The 17,425-nt window shown below is 44.7% G+C and overlaps 1 protein-coding gene across 15 annotated transcripts in view; it reads right to left on the bottom strand.

Moving 5' to 3' along the window:
• Nucleotides 1-3,780: 3,780 nt before the first annotated feature.
• The window catches only part of LOC144093727 (uncharacterized), a 109,844-nt gene continuing 96,199 nt past the window's right edge, over nucleotides 3,781-17,425 (bottom strand). For 6 of the 15 annotated variants that reach the window (XM_077627400.1, XM_077627396.1, XM_077627395.1 and 3 more), the window contains 2 exons: nucleotides 11,263-11,490; nucleotides 3,781-3,966 (listed from right to left, as the gene is read on the bottom strand). In XM_077627400.1, coding sequence (XP_077483526.1) covers nucleotides 3,877-3,966; nucleotides 11,263-11,490 — 318 coding nt within the window. In that variant the 3' untranslated portion in view covers nucleotides 3,781-3,876. Of the gene's footprint in view, nucleotides 3,967-11,262; nucleotides 11,491-15,400; nucleotides 15,474-17,425 lie in introns of all 15 variants that reach the window. The other 9 variants (XM_077627393.1, XM_077627394.1, XM_077627392.1 and 6 more) reach the window with 2 other exon arrangements.

Raw genomic sequence — 17,425 nt, 5'->3', positions numbered from 1 at the left:
TTCTTTTCCATACTCACCCCATAAGCGAGCACTGGCAAGACACAAATGTTATACTTTCCTCTTGAGAGACACTGGTAATCTGCTTTTCATGACCTGAGAGCACTTGCCAAATGCACTGCACTCTATTCAAATTCTGGGTATTTCACTCGTGGTTCAGGTCTGTATACACTGCGTGCCCTACACTCCATATCTGAAGTCATTTGCAGCACTGTGAAGGCTGCGGCGATCTGAGCCAAACCGAACGGTGTGTGCTGCAAAATTTGTTCCTCTGTGCCCTTCACCCTGTGACTGGTGGCTCCATCATTGGGAAGAAAACAGCAGCAGTGTCCAGCCGCTGCACGCAGGAGACTCGACTAGGCACCATATTTATGGGTGGCAGCGCACCTCTTCTCAGCAGGCTCCGCAGTGCTGTGTTCATGTGGACTTTGTCTGCTAATTTAACCAGTGAATGAACTATTGCTGTACTTTCAAAACACCATCCTGAACTACCTTTTTTATTACTAAAATAATTGTTTAAAGAATAGTCAACACTGGTAAAATATTAGAGGGACCATTTGTTAGTCTTCTTTGGCCCTGATTGGACGAGAAAGCTCTACCTTTCACAGTGCTGCAAACAACTTGAGAGATGAAGTTAAAGTAGATGTATGCCCTTGCAGATTCCAATGCTTTGCTGCCCATCGTAAACTGTTCCCTTCAGGGACGCTGATGTTACTTTAGGTTTACTGATACTCATCTTTAGACCCACTGTTCTACTTTGTCCATTTTGGTCCAATCTTCCTGTGCAATTTGTCTCTGAATTTACTTGGCAAGGCAATGCCATCAGCAGATTACTTAAGTATTCTTTGTTATCTTTACCCCAACTCTTCCCAATCCAGTTCTCTGAATATCTCCAGTAAACACACAGTGAACAGTGGTGGAGAGATCACATCTCCTTGCCCGACAATCTTCCAGAGATTGGAATTTCACCACTTTCCCTGTGGACTGCAGTCAGGGGCAGATTTAACGGGGTTCTCAAAGGTGATCTAATAATGTTGCGGTATGCCTGTGATGTTAAAGGACGCCGCTTCACAAATATCCTGCAGCAAGAATTTTTTGGACGCGCTTTTTAGAAGCTGAGTTACATGCAGTCAAAATTTTAATTGCAGCGTCTTCGCGCCTTTTCCTTGTGTCGTCAGTTTTTGAATGCTCAAAGGTTGGCACTCCTCTACTGACCCCACCATGGGGGGGGCCAGTGGAAATTTGCATTCAAAGCACAGCACGAGACTGGGAATTGCAGGGGCATGGCGGGCTCGTATTATGCAGCCCAGTGATTTATGGCATGCATTATGTTCAGGTTTTTCCTTCTTTTGTAATTTTCCCATGCAATAGTAAAAAAATAAGAGGCTGCAATGGCACAGTGGTCCAATACAGTGGCCAGTGAAGCTGACCTGTTAGCATTGCCGTGGGTTTAAATCCCGCTCGCGGCAATAAAGTGAGATTTATTTTCTCCTTTACTGTGTGTCACTTGGCCATCTCACATAGTCTCATGACAACAAACACACCAGCGACCAATCAGCGCATGGACATATCATGCGACCCTGCGACGCCGTCTGTCTTGACGGTCTTGACCTATCCGAATTTTGACTAACCACCCATTTTTCCAGTGCACCTGTTAACTCTGCCATGTTACGTAGCCTCATGACATCGCACACCCCATCAACCAATCAGCGCTCAGCTATGTTGTGTGACCCTGTGATGCCATCACACTCTCGATCAATCGGAGAATTCAAGACTGCAATGGGTTTTTCTACTGATGTAGACACTAATGCTATTGTATTAACATCTGTGCAACCAAGCTTTGCACTACAATGTAGCTGCACAGGTGAACGGCATTTACAGAATTCAGGGTGCTTGGACTGACTACCTAAGCATTGGACATGATTAAGCCACAACAAAAGACCCGATTCACTCATGATCTCGCATTACCTTATTGCAAGTTGCCACCTCCTGCCACCGATTTCAAATTCTTGGAAGTCGTACGTGCCATTCTCACTAGTACGTGCAAGACCGTGTCAAGCAGTCTATAATATCTAGCCTGCAAATGATGCCATGCTACATAGTTTGTGAGCATTTGCAACATGTAAACAAGAGTACAATTTCAAGTGTGGCACCATGTAAGCCCACATTCACATATATATACCAAGCATGCTGGTTTGATCATAGAGTAGTGTGCAAACTGCAATAGCAATGAGCAGACTTGCGTACACACACTACACATCATCGTAGTAACCACTAAAAGAGCTAAAGAATAAAGCCGCACACCTCAGAGCATTTAGATGAAAGGCAAGACGTTTTCCAGCTACAGTCAGTGGATACCTGAACTACCAAGGCCTGCATTGTTCTTACAAAATTTTCTCTTGCAATACTAGTCACTTGCCTGTAGAAAAAACCTGGACCTCTACCTTAGCAAGTGTACAAGTAGCATGTTTAGCTCTGCAGATAGAATGTTTTATTAAAACAGCCTCGTACGATGCTCCAACTTGGGTAAAATTTAAAAATGGTAATGGTCTGTTCAAAGGAGATGCGGGTCTTTTTCGCAGTATTATTAAACTCGCTAAGTGTGCTTTATGTAGAGTCCAAGGATGCAATTAGAGTAAATAGCACAATTAGAATTTCAGTTATGAGGAGTTTTTAAAACGAGATTGTAAATGGGCTCACTACAGTGAGTAGCCAAAAAATGCTTTTAAATTATTTGAAATATTTACAGAACTGCATTACCTAAGCGATGCTGCTTGAACACTTGCCTCAGTGAAAATGCATGGTAAAAAAAATGAATGTACAAACTGCATTGGCAGGTAATTAAAGAAAGCAAGTAATTAAATTTATTGGATAATATAAAATCCAGTAAAAACACCATCATTGCACAGCCCTACTCCTCAAGAATAAATTGACGCCAAGCTAGTTACAGTTACCCAGGAAAACCACAGAAAAAGCCGGTAAGGCAGAGACTGCTTGTAAAATCCCGAACAGATAAAGAGGTAGTCCGTGTGCACTTATCGAGTCATGGGAAATTGTGTTGCAGGAAAACTCCTGTAGCGTTAGCTGCGCTGCTCTGATGCCATCTTGGAAAGTGTCAAACGAAAGGGCACAAAACGAGCTTTCAAACGGAAGCAAAATGGCAGCAGTTCAACAGTTGCGGAACTGTGATGTTAAGTGGAAGGTCATATAAAAGCTCGCGCTTCGTTTTTTGGCTTTTGGCCACAAGACTATTCAAATGTACAATAGTTTGTGACAGTTTAGAGTGTGGATATTTTGCGGAAATACATTTATGAAGTAGTATGAAAACTACTATTTTTTCAGAGGTTCTTTGCAAATCTTCAAAGCCTGCATACCCCCTTAATTACAGGTCTGCATATGCCTTTGAAAAAAGAAAAAAGACAAAATACCCATTTGCATTCTACAGGTTGCATGACACACACCCAGTTACCTCTAGATCAAATTTATAATCCATGCAGCTCTATGGCTCTAGTGCAACGTCTAAAGAATTTGCAACAGCTCCTCCCTGGTATGTGCAGAAATGCATTAATGTACTCACCACAATATTTTTTGTTCTAGAACTTTGTACAGTATTCATGCCTCCTGTAATTGCTCAATGTGTCGCTGCCAACATTTTGCCTGGGTGGCAACACCCATCAAAGGTTTCTTTCCACCCTTGTTTTCATTTCTGCTTGCACTATTGTGGTAATCCATCCAGACGTGATGCATATGCCTATAGTACTAGGTAAAATGCAAAAAGACGCATTATTTGTAATAAAAAAAGTCATTTATTGCAACTTTTATGCAACAATACAAAGAGGACTCATGGTAATAAAAAAATATAGGTTCCTCTGCTCCTTATCAACCAAGCAAGGGGAAGTCAGCATCTGAAAGGCTGAACGCACGGCAGTTGGGGCAACTTTGGTCGTTCTTGAACCATTCTTGTAGGCACTGGAAGGAACAGCAGCAGAGAGTGATAGAGAGCGCGCGCACACACACAAAAATTCCTGATGATGATGATGATGGATTTTTATGGTGCAAGGGAATCTGTGGCCAAAGAGCGTCACGGCACTAGGCATTTTTCTTCTACTCAAGGTGGGGTCAAAGGCCCATTTCCCAAGAATTTCACCCTAAATAAACCAAGCACCAGACCAGGGGAAAGCTTGTACCCATTGTATCATCGGTGGGTACTTGGCGGCACTGGGGATTGAACCCCGCATCTCCCGCATGCGAGGCGGATGCTCAGACCACTAGGTCACTGCTGCGGTGGCCTTCCATAGAGAGTGAATTTTATACAGTACAACCACGGTTAACTTAAGCCTGTAGCACCATCAAAAATCTTCGAATCAAGCAGGATTTGGAATATCCAGCTTAACAAAGCTGCGGTTGACATTAAAAGTCTAATTCCTCCTACAGCAGGACCTCATTTGGACTCGTCACGGTCACCACGCAGCTGTTGGCTGCCTGAAACAAGGTCATGGCAGTTCTGAAGTTCTCAGCAAGTGCTTGTGCATCTCTCTTGGTTTAACTCTGCCATTAGTACAGCTCTTCGCCTTTCTCTGTCACTGCTCCGAATTTCGCTCAAAGCTATGGTGTGGTAATTTTTTTTCTGCTGACTACCATTTGGACAGATGTTTCCTTTGGATAGGTACAGTCGAACCTTGTTATAACGAAGTTGAAGGGGCCTGGCGATTGTTTCGTTATAGCCATGGCTTCGTTACAACCAGTGTTGACAGAGCTTCCAAGGGGAATTATCATTCCTTCTTTATATCCATTGTTTTGTTATAACCAGATCTGCCTGTATTTCCAGCTCCACCTTTGGCCTCAGGTTCGCCGCAGTTTTTAGATCGTGTCACGGAGTAAGATGGACGGGAGTGCCAACACAGGCACACCGCAATGCATTCAGCAGGCACTATTTTGCTACATGAATGCCCAGCGCATGTCTGGAGCACTGAGCTGTACTCTCTCCCTGCAATCACTGAAACGGCTTTGTGCACAATTTTCTACCCCCTTACCAAAAAAAAAAAAGCAGCTGAAAATGCCTTGTGGAGCAGCTCCAGGCTCCATTGCACAATTGGCGCCAGAACGGCATCAATTTTTAATGCAGCACAGCAGAACTTCATTTGTTATCAGATTATAGATTCCAAGAGTTCAGATGATTAAAGTATTCAGAGTCCCATCTTTCTGTCGTTACTACCTATGTTAATTCGCAGTTATTGGGACCTGGAAGAATATTTGAATTAACAGGGTTTTCGCATTAACCGACCACAGAAAAAAAATGAACCCAGGTAAAAAATTTTGTTGCGGGAACGCGCTACCTTTATTGGATAAACTTTGTAATTACCGTATATAGCCCCTGCCCCGAGTGCTTTTGTCCCGCTGCCACATTTTTTGGTGTTGTAGCTTCCCGCGGGATGGCGAAGCAACAAATGCATAACGACGCAATCACAAGGACAGCAATCTGGAGCCAATGGAGGTCAAAAGTGAAAAAGGGAGATTCCACCCTGTCTCCACACTCGTAAGCGGCCCGACTGACTAGCAAAAAACAACTGCGAACGGCCCCGTAGTTTCCGATCACAGGCAACGCGTGCCCTGGAGATTCTTGGAACCTGATATTTGCCCTGGTGCCACCTACAGCTAGTCTGAGGAATAGACTGCCAGCGTGAATGAGCCGGGTAAACAGCACACAATTCGAATTTTCTTCAGTATGCTTCTCCAGGATGTTTTTTTTTTTTTTTAAGAAAGGCATTGCACACACTCAATCAGTCGCGGGCACGTAGCAAGAACAGCCGCATCTTAGGACACGCACTGATGCTGTTAGGGGTGGGAGGTGCTTTGATGCCAGTGCCTCCACTAGACGCTGCCTTGACAACAATCAGGCTGGAGAGAAGCGATGACCACTCGCACCACCACCTCCATTCCGGCCATGCCTCGAAGAAGCGCTGAGAGCACATTGTTTTCATACTGACATCCACGCCTGTGCTGCAGTGAAACATGTCTTTTCCTCTGCAGACATGTGCTCCGGAGGTCTGCAAGCCGTACAGATTGCTTTTTGTGCATTGAGTACTGGGGTTGGGGCGCTTCACATATCGAGCATCAGCACTGCTGTACAGCACAATCTTGCAGCTCTGAGGGACTATCGCTTCATCGGCTTGCGGCGAAATCCGGATCGGACATCCTCGCAGAACACCTCAGATCTTCGAGTTGACCGAGTTGGTGTGCGCCTACGCTTCAAATTAGCCGATCAAATTTATGTTAGAAATTACGGGACCGCAGAGATTTTTTCGAATTATCCGGAATTTCAAATTATCAAGGTTTTACTCTAATAGCATCAAAACAGAGAATGTGGCTGCTAACACACTATTATGTCAAAAATGCTCTACTGCACCATTTTTCATAGAATCATGAGAAACTAGGGGGCCTTGATCATAGCTAAGTTGGAAACAAACATCAAGCCTATGCCAGACACTAATGTCTCTGAAATTTCCAGCATCTCTGCTATGTTACTTTTGATAGTCCATGGGCTGACTTCATGAAGTTTCTTTGGCTCTTACAAGAGAATCAAAACCTTTTGCTTCAATATAATGACAAGGAAGCTTACTTCCTCAACATAATGCTAACACCAATCTACAACAGAGTCCTACCATGCAACATGTGCCATGCAACATGTGCAGAAAATGGCAATGCAGGAGTGTAGGGCCAGAAATGGCCATTTGCCAACCAGCTGGCAAGTTAATACCATATAAATGCCTGTAAGGGCCACACCCGTGTATGGGCCGTGCCCTGTTTTCCCCAAGATTTCAACAAAAAAAATACCCCTGTAAGGGCCACACCCAAACTTTCCACAACCCACACGGGAACAGCCTTTGAAATGCACACACTGTGAACTTCATAATCACCTCCAGGTGTGAGCAACGGTGTGCTTATTAATCGCAGATGCCATGCACGCACACAGGAGCTTCCAGGTGCCGCCCACGGATGACGCCCGAGGCCGCGGCTCATCATCGTCAACTTTTTCCTCCACCGCAAGCTCCCGCTATCGATATCGGCATCAGTCTCACCAACGCTAGCTTATTGTGCTCGTTTTTGTGGCGGTCAAAAACACGGGAGTTGTGGTAGTTCACCGTAGCTGTGGATTTCTCGCGTTGCCGCCAGGCATGCACCTTAATAGCCACACAGCTGGGAGTATGCTCTCGAACATGGCAAGCATGCGGCGGGCAGGAAATTCGATGTGGCCGACGATGGTGCAACCAAAAGGATGCATTGAGGAACACCTGCAAAAAGTGCATTTTCCGAGGCAAGCCGTGCAAGTTGCCTGAACTGGAAGTGCTGCTCTGCTAAGTGATGGAAGCACGGAACAACAGCTATGCGTTGACAGCGGACATGCTGCGAGATTTCCTGTGGGATGTGCGTGCACAAGAGCACACCACCAGCTCCGCGAGTGACGAGTGAACGTTGAATAAACGCCGCTCATTCCCCGACTGGTGTGTTCTTACTCTTTTTTTTTTAGCACATCGCGTGTATGGGCCACGCCCTAAATGTTGGCCCACGAATACGGGGAAAAAAAAAATGTGGCCCTTACAGGCGTTTATACGGTACTTTCCTCCCTTTTAAAATGGCTTGGTAACTGGAGCGGGAGGTGGATACACCGTGAGCCACTTCTCAAGCAAATTAAGAGAACTATGCTTTCTGTTACTGTGGCCATTCTCGCAGTTTGGACCAAAGTTTCTTTCAGACTGAATATTCATTTCACTCGAGGCTTATCTTCGCTGTGACTCTTAGAAAGTCTGAGTGTACTGAAAGTCAAATGTCGATACAGCTTTCACAATTTTGCCAACACACCTAGGTTAACTTAGCCTGCTTAACAACTACTCATACAATCCAGGTAGGAAAGCCAATAGCATGGCATCTTATGTGCTTTCTGAATTTTTTACATGACTGCCTGCACTGAATGAGTAATTCGAATTAGGGGCAGCCCACTTGGGCTCACCTACGCACCTGAGTGTTAACAAGACCAAGGTGTCAATTCGTTAGAACCACAAGTTTGAACTTACCAAGATTAACTTTATTAGCTGCCTCAAGCAAGCCTTTAAAAAAATGGACGAGAACGCATTCCTTTTCCCAAATCAGCGCACTGAAAGCAAAATTAAAGCAATTTTCTGTTCGTACGTGCATTGCTAGAGCTGACCAGGAGGTAAAGCTTTCTCTGCAACCACAGAGCTGCTTGTCTTTGTTGCAGGCCCTAATGTTTAAGCGGGAAGCGAGGATCAAGTCACAAAAATCTCGGAAAAAAAAAAAATGTTTAGAAAACGTCAGATTTCCTATCTACAAGGTCTTTTCAATCACACCCCGAAATACCTTCTCCAAAAACAGCCCAGAAATAGTTTTTCTGTGAAAAAAAAAAAAAAAATGGCTGAAATCTCCGTGGAAATGGCAGAATGTCAAGCACAAAAGCTCTGGTTTTGCACTGCAATTAGCAGCAGGGTTGGTATCACCGGAAAGCTGGTTTTACCGCAATTCTCCTCCCAGTGGGATCACATCCATGATCAAGAACAAATGCACGAAAAGGCAAAATGTGGTGGCCCCCGGGAAGCCCGCTGCTTAGAGTTGATTGGTCTGGCCTGTCGCACGACGCTCAGCATGTGCCCTGTGTGCGGCTGCTGATTAGTGCAGTTTGTCGGGCCGCCTGTTTCTGTGGCATGCATGCAATGCTTTTGCTGACTTAGTCCGCAAGTCTGCGAGACAGCACTTCTTAGCTGTGCGCAGCTCGGTCCACCAGCAATGAGTCATTGAACGTTTCAGCCGAAACATGCAAGCGGAAAGCAGAAGCACAAGCCTGTCATTCCGAAGAAGAGGAAGTGATCGTGGGCAAATGAAGTGGGCGAAGTGCATACTGCAACGCCATCAACAACAAATAAGATCAGCATGCTAAATGAACCATCGCAATGACAAAGAAATGGGAGAGGCAGTGAAAGTGATAGAATCCCGTGTGTTATTTCGGCACTACAGTGTGCAACACAGGGCTGTTTCCACCTGTACGCCCACTGATGCGATCGCGCAGCGGCATTAACACATATGTTCATCCAGTGATGGTCACGCCGATGTGCCGTCAGAGGTCACTCTACTCCCAGATTCAATGCCTGGTAGTGAGCAAAAAGACCTAGACCTTGGAGACACACAAATGACTAGCCATGGTGCCAGGGTGCAGTTGAGACATAGGCAATTTTCCGTTTTTGCGACAGTGCGGGATGCACTGCTGCCTTATCAGGATGACGAACATTTGTCTAGCTGGCACTACAAAATTCAGGGACATCAAAGTAGACTCCCTTTTAAGACTAACTTGAAGGGACCAGAAAATTTGCTCGGTTTGTGAGCATGCTAGGTGTGTCTATATATATGCTACTGAAAACAATGGAAAAAAAAAAAAAGACCTTGCAGTGAGGGGATAATTGCAAATGGAACATATATATGGTACTATGCATGAAGTTAACTGAAAAGTACGGGTATGAAACGGTGTCACGTTATCCTACTTCTTTTTGCCCTCTTTTTTTCCCGCTGTTACTGCAATTCGTTTTCTTTTTTCTTTTCTTCATGACTTGATTTTTGAGGCTTGGAGTGCCCTTAAGGTGCTCAGCTGACCTAGCTGTGCATCTCTCTTTTATCTCGCTCTTTCTGAAGTGTAGCTGTTATGAACTCTACAAGCAGGTGCACCACGAGTATTACCACGAGTATTACGCGACACCGATACCTGGCCATCTCTATACTGAAATAACGCATAATGCCCCGCCGTGTCAGTTAAAAATTCGGCTTGCAACTCTTCAATCCCCAAGTTAATGAGCGGGTGCACTTTTTTGCCTACTAGCCTTTCAGTTTTCCGGAGCAATGGGCAGCACGTAACTCGCGCACAGTGCTGAGATGGCATCTCCACATCGCACACAGGCAGGAACGAAGATGCTTTGCCTTTTCCACATCGGCAAGAAAGCTTCCTCGCAAGGTCGTGTGCCCCTGCAATACAGCTTCACAGCATAACGGTGCAAAATTGCATGGAAGCTATCTTGTCAGGATGTGCTTTCTTGCGTGGAAGTATTTTATAATTATTTTTCTTTTGCTTGACACAGCCGTGCAGATGCCCTGCAAGCATCGTTGCGCGGGGTCACCGTAGTTTGCGGTCGCTGCGAAAGTGTCTTAACAGGACACTGAAAACTGTTAGTCTTAAGCAGATTTTTTCTTTATATTGATTCCTATGGGAAACCAACCAAATGTATCACACTGTTTGTCGCATCAGAGACTTCGTCACCTAGGAAATCGGTTAGAACGATGATTCCCACATCTGCAATTCATTTCGCGATGCGTCTCTCAATAGAAAGAGCCCCCTAAAGCCACACGCACGCATGTATGCATGCATGCATGCACACACATAGAAAGGAAGAAAGCAAGCATGCACGGCAGAATAAACGAAAGGACAAAGATATAAGAAGGCTCCATAGCCAAGGACACTGAAAATTTCACATCTGGGGCATTTTGATGGACATGAACTGCTTGTGCAATTTCAATGCCAGTTTTCTCAAAAGTGTTTTGGAACCAGTGTGCACTGCTTGCAGAAACCGTAGCATGACAATGTTGTCATGGATTTTCATGCTGTTTGTTGCATTGTTTTCATTGATAAATTCCTTATGCAGCTATTTTCCAGCATTTTTAGATTACTTACTCATTTTTTTTTTATTTTGTCACTAATATGACATAATGATATTGAATGCATTATGCAAGCATGGATATAACATCCTGTGTAGAAAAAAATCGGGCTGATAAAAGTATGCAAGCCTACATCAATCATCTCGAGTAAAACTTAAAAGTGACCGCAGGCACCTACCATGTTCTGTTGCTACACCAGGCTTTCTCTTAAGTTTGGTGTAGCAGTAAAGCACGTAAAAATTTATAACGTCAAACTACTTGAGGTATTCCAGTGAAATTTTGTAATTAATCATTCAGCGCATTTCCAAATAAGCATGCCAAATTTCATTGCTCCATGACAACGAATTTAAAAATTCATCTCCAAACCACAGCAGAACAGTACAGAGCACATGTAATGATGACTGGAAAAAGTTATGCATTCATCTGCCTTTTGGAGAATGTGCAATCGTACCCAAAGCCTCAGTAGTCCCTTCCTTAATCGTAATGAAGGCTCCAGCGTTTCCTGGCCTGTATCGCAGAACCTCACACTTCTGTTATAAACACACACATACGCACCTTTTCATGAAAACAATGACCACACTTCGTGGTCATTTCCTTTTGGTGACCGTCGAGGTTCTCGAGACAAATGCTGCATTGCGTGGAGCAGCCGTTCCACGGAGGTCGCTCCTGGCGGCTGGCCCACGTCTTCTGCTGTGGCGGCTGTGGACCAAGGCCCTGTGCTGGACGATCTAGACTGTGGCCTTGAGAGGTGCGCATGGATTTCAGGACTGGTCGGGACCTTGGCTGCAAAGCAAAAGCATGCTTAGAGGCCGACATCCGATAGGACCTCTCCCCAGACACTTTACAAGTTAGGCAAAATGATGCAAGAGCAGGCCCTTACAATAACAAGGTTGTCAAAGCATCAATTTAGCTCAAAACGAGCTCTGAAAGTTGCCAATGGGTCAGGTACGTTTCCGAAGGATACAAGGAATCATGGAAAAACTGTCGGCTCGACACTTCTGGTTTAATTCTTGCTGTTTCACTGCAGTTGTACGTGCTGGAATCAGTTGTTTAGGTTTACGAGGATTAAACGTCCCAAAGCGACTCAGGCTATGAGGGATGCCGTAAGTGAAGGGCTCCGGAAATTTTGACCGCTACTAATTTATTTGTGCCGAGACATAACTGATTACACTGCATCATCGCAAGACCAGCATGTGCAGCACGTGCCGACGCGAGCACAAAAACAGACAATCCAGAAAGGTAAGCGTGCACTGTCACAGCAAATATGCTGGCATATTGTACATGAGCTGCAGCCAGTTTCATGTGCGTCTGAACGAGTTTGCTGCACCATATAATAACTTTCTGCTTCACCATTAAGTCATGACACCTGTACAATTGAGCAGACAATAGATGTACAGTGTGTAACGTCTGCTAATGGGCTAGCACAGCATAATGACGTGCGGTGCATCGCATCGCATAAGGCACATTGTACGTCTTACACATCACAAGTGTGGTCACAGAAAGCCTCGTCCCATTTTATTCTGGTTACACTCCAGTTTGCATTTTGCAAGAATATGCCATGAAGCAGAGTTGAGTTGATGTCATGTTGGTCTTGCGATGATGCAGTACAATCAACGATGATGCAATACGAATTAGTAGAGTAAGTGATGTCAACATAGCGACTGTGACGAAGCCAGGAAGCCAGTGAGCAAAGGAAGGAAGCTGGAACCAGAAGCAAAACTCTCCCACGACTCTTTGCATCGACTATGCAAATTCAACACTCCCATTGGATGTCTTTCCTACCTGTGTATTTGCACGCCCATAAATTACCGTATTTACTCACTTTATTTGCACACTTATTTTCTTTAAATTAAGGCTTCAAAAAGCAGTGTGCGCAAATGACTCAAAGGTTTTGCGAACACGTGCAGAAAGTGCGAGTGGTGGGGAAGAACTGAGTGTTCACCTGGCTCACTCGTGCTGGCAGTTGCTTTCCCGGAAAAACAAACAGCTTCAAGAGCAAACTTCTGGTAACATCTGGTGCGTGCCATAATCCGAAACTACTTAACAGTCTGCTGTTCTGTTTACTACTAGTCAGCCGGGCAGCACGCGAGGGCATTGTTTTGTCGCCTTTTAACTCCATTTGCCGCCGACTGCTGGCTTAGAGATTGTATCGTTGCACGTTTACTGCTTTTAGATGCGTACGCACAGTGATGCTATCTGGCTGGAACTACCTAACATGGGCCGGCAGGGGATTTTTTTTTTTTTTTGCCAGCAAGGGGCAACAGTTGGGGAGGCATGCAGTGTATAATGCTTGTTACGACCTTTGTATAGTTTTTTCACGATGTGTTCACAAAATCTCCTCACCATTTCCTCGCCTCTGATAGCAACTTGCCCCCAGCTGCTGGTCTTAAACGCAATTGCGTCGTTGCATGGCTGTTGCTTTAGATGCGTGTTCACTTATTTTAAACCAAAACAACAAAAAGCAAGCGTTCAAGAAACATTATTCATTAGAGACGAATACTTCCAAGACTTCAAACACAATACAAATTCGGATTGAATCTGATATCGAACTCTTTACAATTTGGACAAATATTCAAAATTAACAAATATTTGCACAAGCCTAATATTTGGTCTGTCCCAAAGTTGGCGCACTTCCATGAATATATGGATAAACACAACCAACTAGCTCCCTTTAAAGCATTACTTAATGACCCAAGCAGCTACCAGTGGCACCTTTCAGTACAACAGCCCAAGATTTACAACGCTTCTTGGACAAAGCTGTACGCTGGGGGAATTTGTGCGGGGTGTGTCTTGACAGCAATGCATGTATCACCCTCCAATAGCTAGTCCAAAAATGCACCGAGGTGCAAATGGCTATTCATGGCAACATTACACTAAGCGGCCAAAAAAGAGATTTAACAGGATGGTCTCTTCGTCAGTGCAGTATTGCCATTGCAGTACCAACAGCCCTACTTGCTACTTTTATCCAGTGCTGCATACACCCATAACTGTTTCCATTACTTCAGCTAATGGTGTGCCAAAGATCAATCCTCAAGGGGATTAAAAGTCTGAATGAAAGCCCTGGTCCACGCGCACAAGTTGAGCATTGCTTGCCATGCTAAGCTGATCACGCGTTCACAGGATGCACCCTTTTGCTCTTTCTCACCAATGCCCTCAAAGCACGCTCTCCTCTCCTATAAAGAAACTAATAAATCACGGCACTCCAGCTTCAGTGGTGCAACAGAAACCACAAGAGACAATGCAGGAATGCATTACAAAAAGAACCAACAAGACTTCAGGACACCACAAAGAAACATTACAGCCAGATATGTGCTAGAAGAAACATGTTAGAAATGTGTTAATAAGACTTTTTTACCAGGACAAATGCAGTCGCTTAATTAGACGTTCAAACTGCTCCATAATGTTTGAAAACTTAAGCAGTACAAAAGCAAGCATATACAGCTATTGTCCAAATTTCCAATAAAGATAAAGCGAAGATGCCTTTATTTAAATGACTACAGAATAAGCAGGTGCCCCACAGCGGGAACACTGGCACTCGCTGGCTAAAAACAATCAACATCTGAAATCAGTTTCCACCCCTATATGCAGTGGCTACGATGTTAAAAATGTGCATTTTTTGCCTCTGTATATATTAAAATTTTAAGGCTTAATTATTGTTTTCAATCTTCTACTGTAGCTGGCGTTCATTTAAAACTAGGGGTGAGTGAATATCCGAAATTTCAAATGCAAAATAAGTTTGTTATTCAGTCATATTTTATATGAGAAACTGATATTCGAAAATTCTTGTACCAAAGCAGTGGATTTTCGAGTACAGCATCCGCCTCTCATTCGGGAAGTGCTGGGTTCGATCCCAAGTGCCGCCTGGTGCCCCCTCCCAATGGATAATCGATCCTTAAAAGACCGAAATGCACTTTGCCCAGTCAAGCCCATGATGGCCATTTTTCGCTACACAAAATGGGATCAAAGACCCATTTCCAAGCATTTCACCCCAGAGAAGCCAAATGCCTGGTCAGGGGAAAGTTTGTGCTCACAGTATGACCGGTGGGTAGCTAACGAGTACCCGGTGGCACTGGGGATGCACGTATGGCGAGAGCTTGCTGGGAGGAGGACGTTTCGACGACTATTGGCAGGTCTAAAGACTGGCCCGCACGGAGTGTTTTTCGGATGCAAAAATTCGCCGCCAAACATGCACTGCCGTGGGCGCTTCCTGCACCCGTGATGGTGCAAGCTCATATCAAGCACAGTTTGCATTGGCGGGTGAGAAAAGCTCCATGTGGGCCAGGTTTAAGAATAGAGCCAGATGAGCATCTGCAAAAATGCTGAACCTGACACAATCTGGGGTATCCCTGCACGCAACAGCCCTTGTAGAAGTATTGCTACACTGCAATAAAGTTGTCAGGCTCCTTTCTTGTGTTCTTACTCAGCACCAGCGCTGCATTCCATCCCAGGGGACCCTTAAGGGTGAATACAGGGTGGGAACATATTGCAAAAAGATAAAAAGAGAAGCAGAAAAACCTTCCCCAGGGATGCGAGTAATTGTGCAAACAAGCAACGATGAGAAACAATTAATGAAAAAAGGGGGCACAAATTGCAACTGCCCTCCTTCCTTTTCCTGCTTCTCTTCCATCATCTGATAAAACACGGCCAATAGCATGCTGTTAAGAAGGTTAGCTCAGATGTTAATTTTTAGTACCGGCAGCACACGAAATACTTGCTTGTGCAACACGCGGTTGCATTCTGGCTGGTACTGTGTGTGTCCACTCTGTCTGCAAATTGAATGCAAAAAGTCTGGTCAGCAGAACAGCATACTCGAAGCGTTACATGATCCAGTACAGAAAAAGCACTGCTTCAGCAAGCTTTACCCCAAGCTACCGCTACCAGAGCTTCATAAACAGAGTTATGCAGCAGACACAAGCAGCAAGAGTGGTAGCAGCAGCAAAAGAAATGCATTCTTACGCCGTGGGCTGGCAAGCAGGAGCCTTAACCAGAGGACAGATAATTCCCAAACTGTACCTAAAAGCTTGCCTTACCAGAGCAGCGGAACACATGCCTTCAACCATGAAAAATCCTGAACTGCTATGCAGGCAACTTTAGAAAAAAAAAAACAATAGATACAAGCATGACATTTGACACAGAGCCAAGATACAAGCACGAATAATTGCAGCATATTGACAACCATACTGAGCAAAAGCTGCCCAAGCTCTGAGCGACAATGACGAACGAATACAGATCGAGTGCCGACTATCAACCCCCATTTGCCAAACAAACAAGCTCCACCCATTTTTTTTCCATCTTTGTTTTCTCCTACTCCTGCAATGTGCCTTGTTCAGACAAGAAGGGCTATTTCAATGTTGGACGAGCTAACTGACGGATGGCTAGCACATAAGTCTCCTCTTTTGACAGCACGGATGGCATTTGCAATGCCCCGTTTGGCTGTGTCTCTCAGCTTATGCAATTTTATGCGCTGCTTCGCTCAAGCAGATAAGAGCAATAGCAGAAAAAAAGTGCTATGAAGATGCGAATTAGCTCGTGTCACAAGTGCCAGCTCGTGAGAGCCACACTGCGCGCCAAGATACAGCAAACATACCAAGTCACTCCATTTTGCCAAATAAGAAACTAATTAGTCCCCATGTGACTCAAGATGAAATAAAACCCCAAACATCTCAAAGGCTGGAGCGAATTTTTTTCAATTTTTTTTTTCTGATGCTTGAGAAACCTGTACAGCTTTCCTTTCAATCACCATGGCTGCAGTTAGGTTTGTAGTAACCTGAACACAGTCGAGCTGATTGGTAATGGCTCCACATTGTGGTCACGATGTGATGCGCTTTAGGGCTATCGCACCAAGCCTCGAAACAAACATCTGTAGACACAGGACACAGTTACAGCAACACAGGTGCCACTAACTCTTGTGTCACATGCTACATGCCTCACTGGGGACATCAAAATCTTTCACTTTTCACATGAATACGATGAAAAGGATGGTGTACACTACATGACCAAGAGCACAACGTCATGGCTTTCACACACATCAAGGTCACTACGAGGCATGCCTGCTTGGAGAATGACCTCATGGCTAGGAAGAAAAGCAACACATTCATTGGCTGTCGGCACTACCTGTCTGCCCCCTTAAAACAAGAAACCCCAAGAATCTTGTTATGGAGGGCCTAAAAGAGACGTTATTGTGCTTGAACAAAGGGAAGCAACACTATCTCATCCTATGCTAGAGTACATTCGTCCATCATAGCAGGTAACACCTATGCCATATGCATTCCTTCAAACCCACATTGAATGTTACAAGCTGAAAAAGTACACACGCCTGCTTCACCAAATCTGTACGCTCGCATGATGGGCAGTCGCACCGTGCAGTCATTTGCCTTCGACGTCCAATACAGTGACAACTGCATCCCAGAAAGGCACTTTCTTTTGAAATGTGTCTGCATTCCACTCGCAGAGTGTATGTACCAAAAATTTGGCTCTAGCAGACTAAATACTAATGAACAGCATGGAATAGTTTTTGTGGTGCGCAAGAACTCACCCCCATTACCACAACCACCAATAGTGCTGGCCTTCTCTTCAATGAAAGGCAGCCACAGGGAACCGCTCAGCAAAGACAACGCCCTGACAAAAATTTAACACCATAGATGCAGAAATGACCATATTTGCAGGCACAAATTTTGGGACTAGCAGACACACGCATCCTAATTAAAAGCAACTCTTT

This window comes from Amblyomma americanum, chromosome 6 (genome assembly GCF_052857255.1).
Source record: "Amblyomma americanum isolate KBUSLIRL-KWMA chromosome 6, ASM5285725v1, whole genome shotgun sequence".
NCBI classification, from domain to species: Eukaryota; Metazoa; Arthropoda; class Arachnida; order Ixodida; family Ixodidae; genus Amblyomma; species Amblyomma americanum.
Note: the sequence above shows the minus strand (reverse complement) of the source record. Positions and strands in the feature narration are given on the sequence as shown.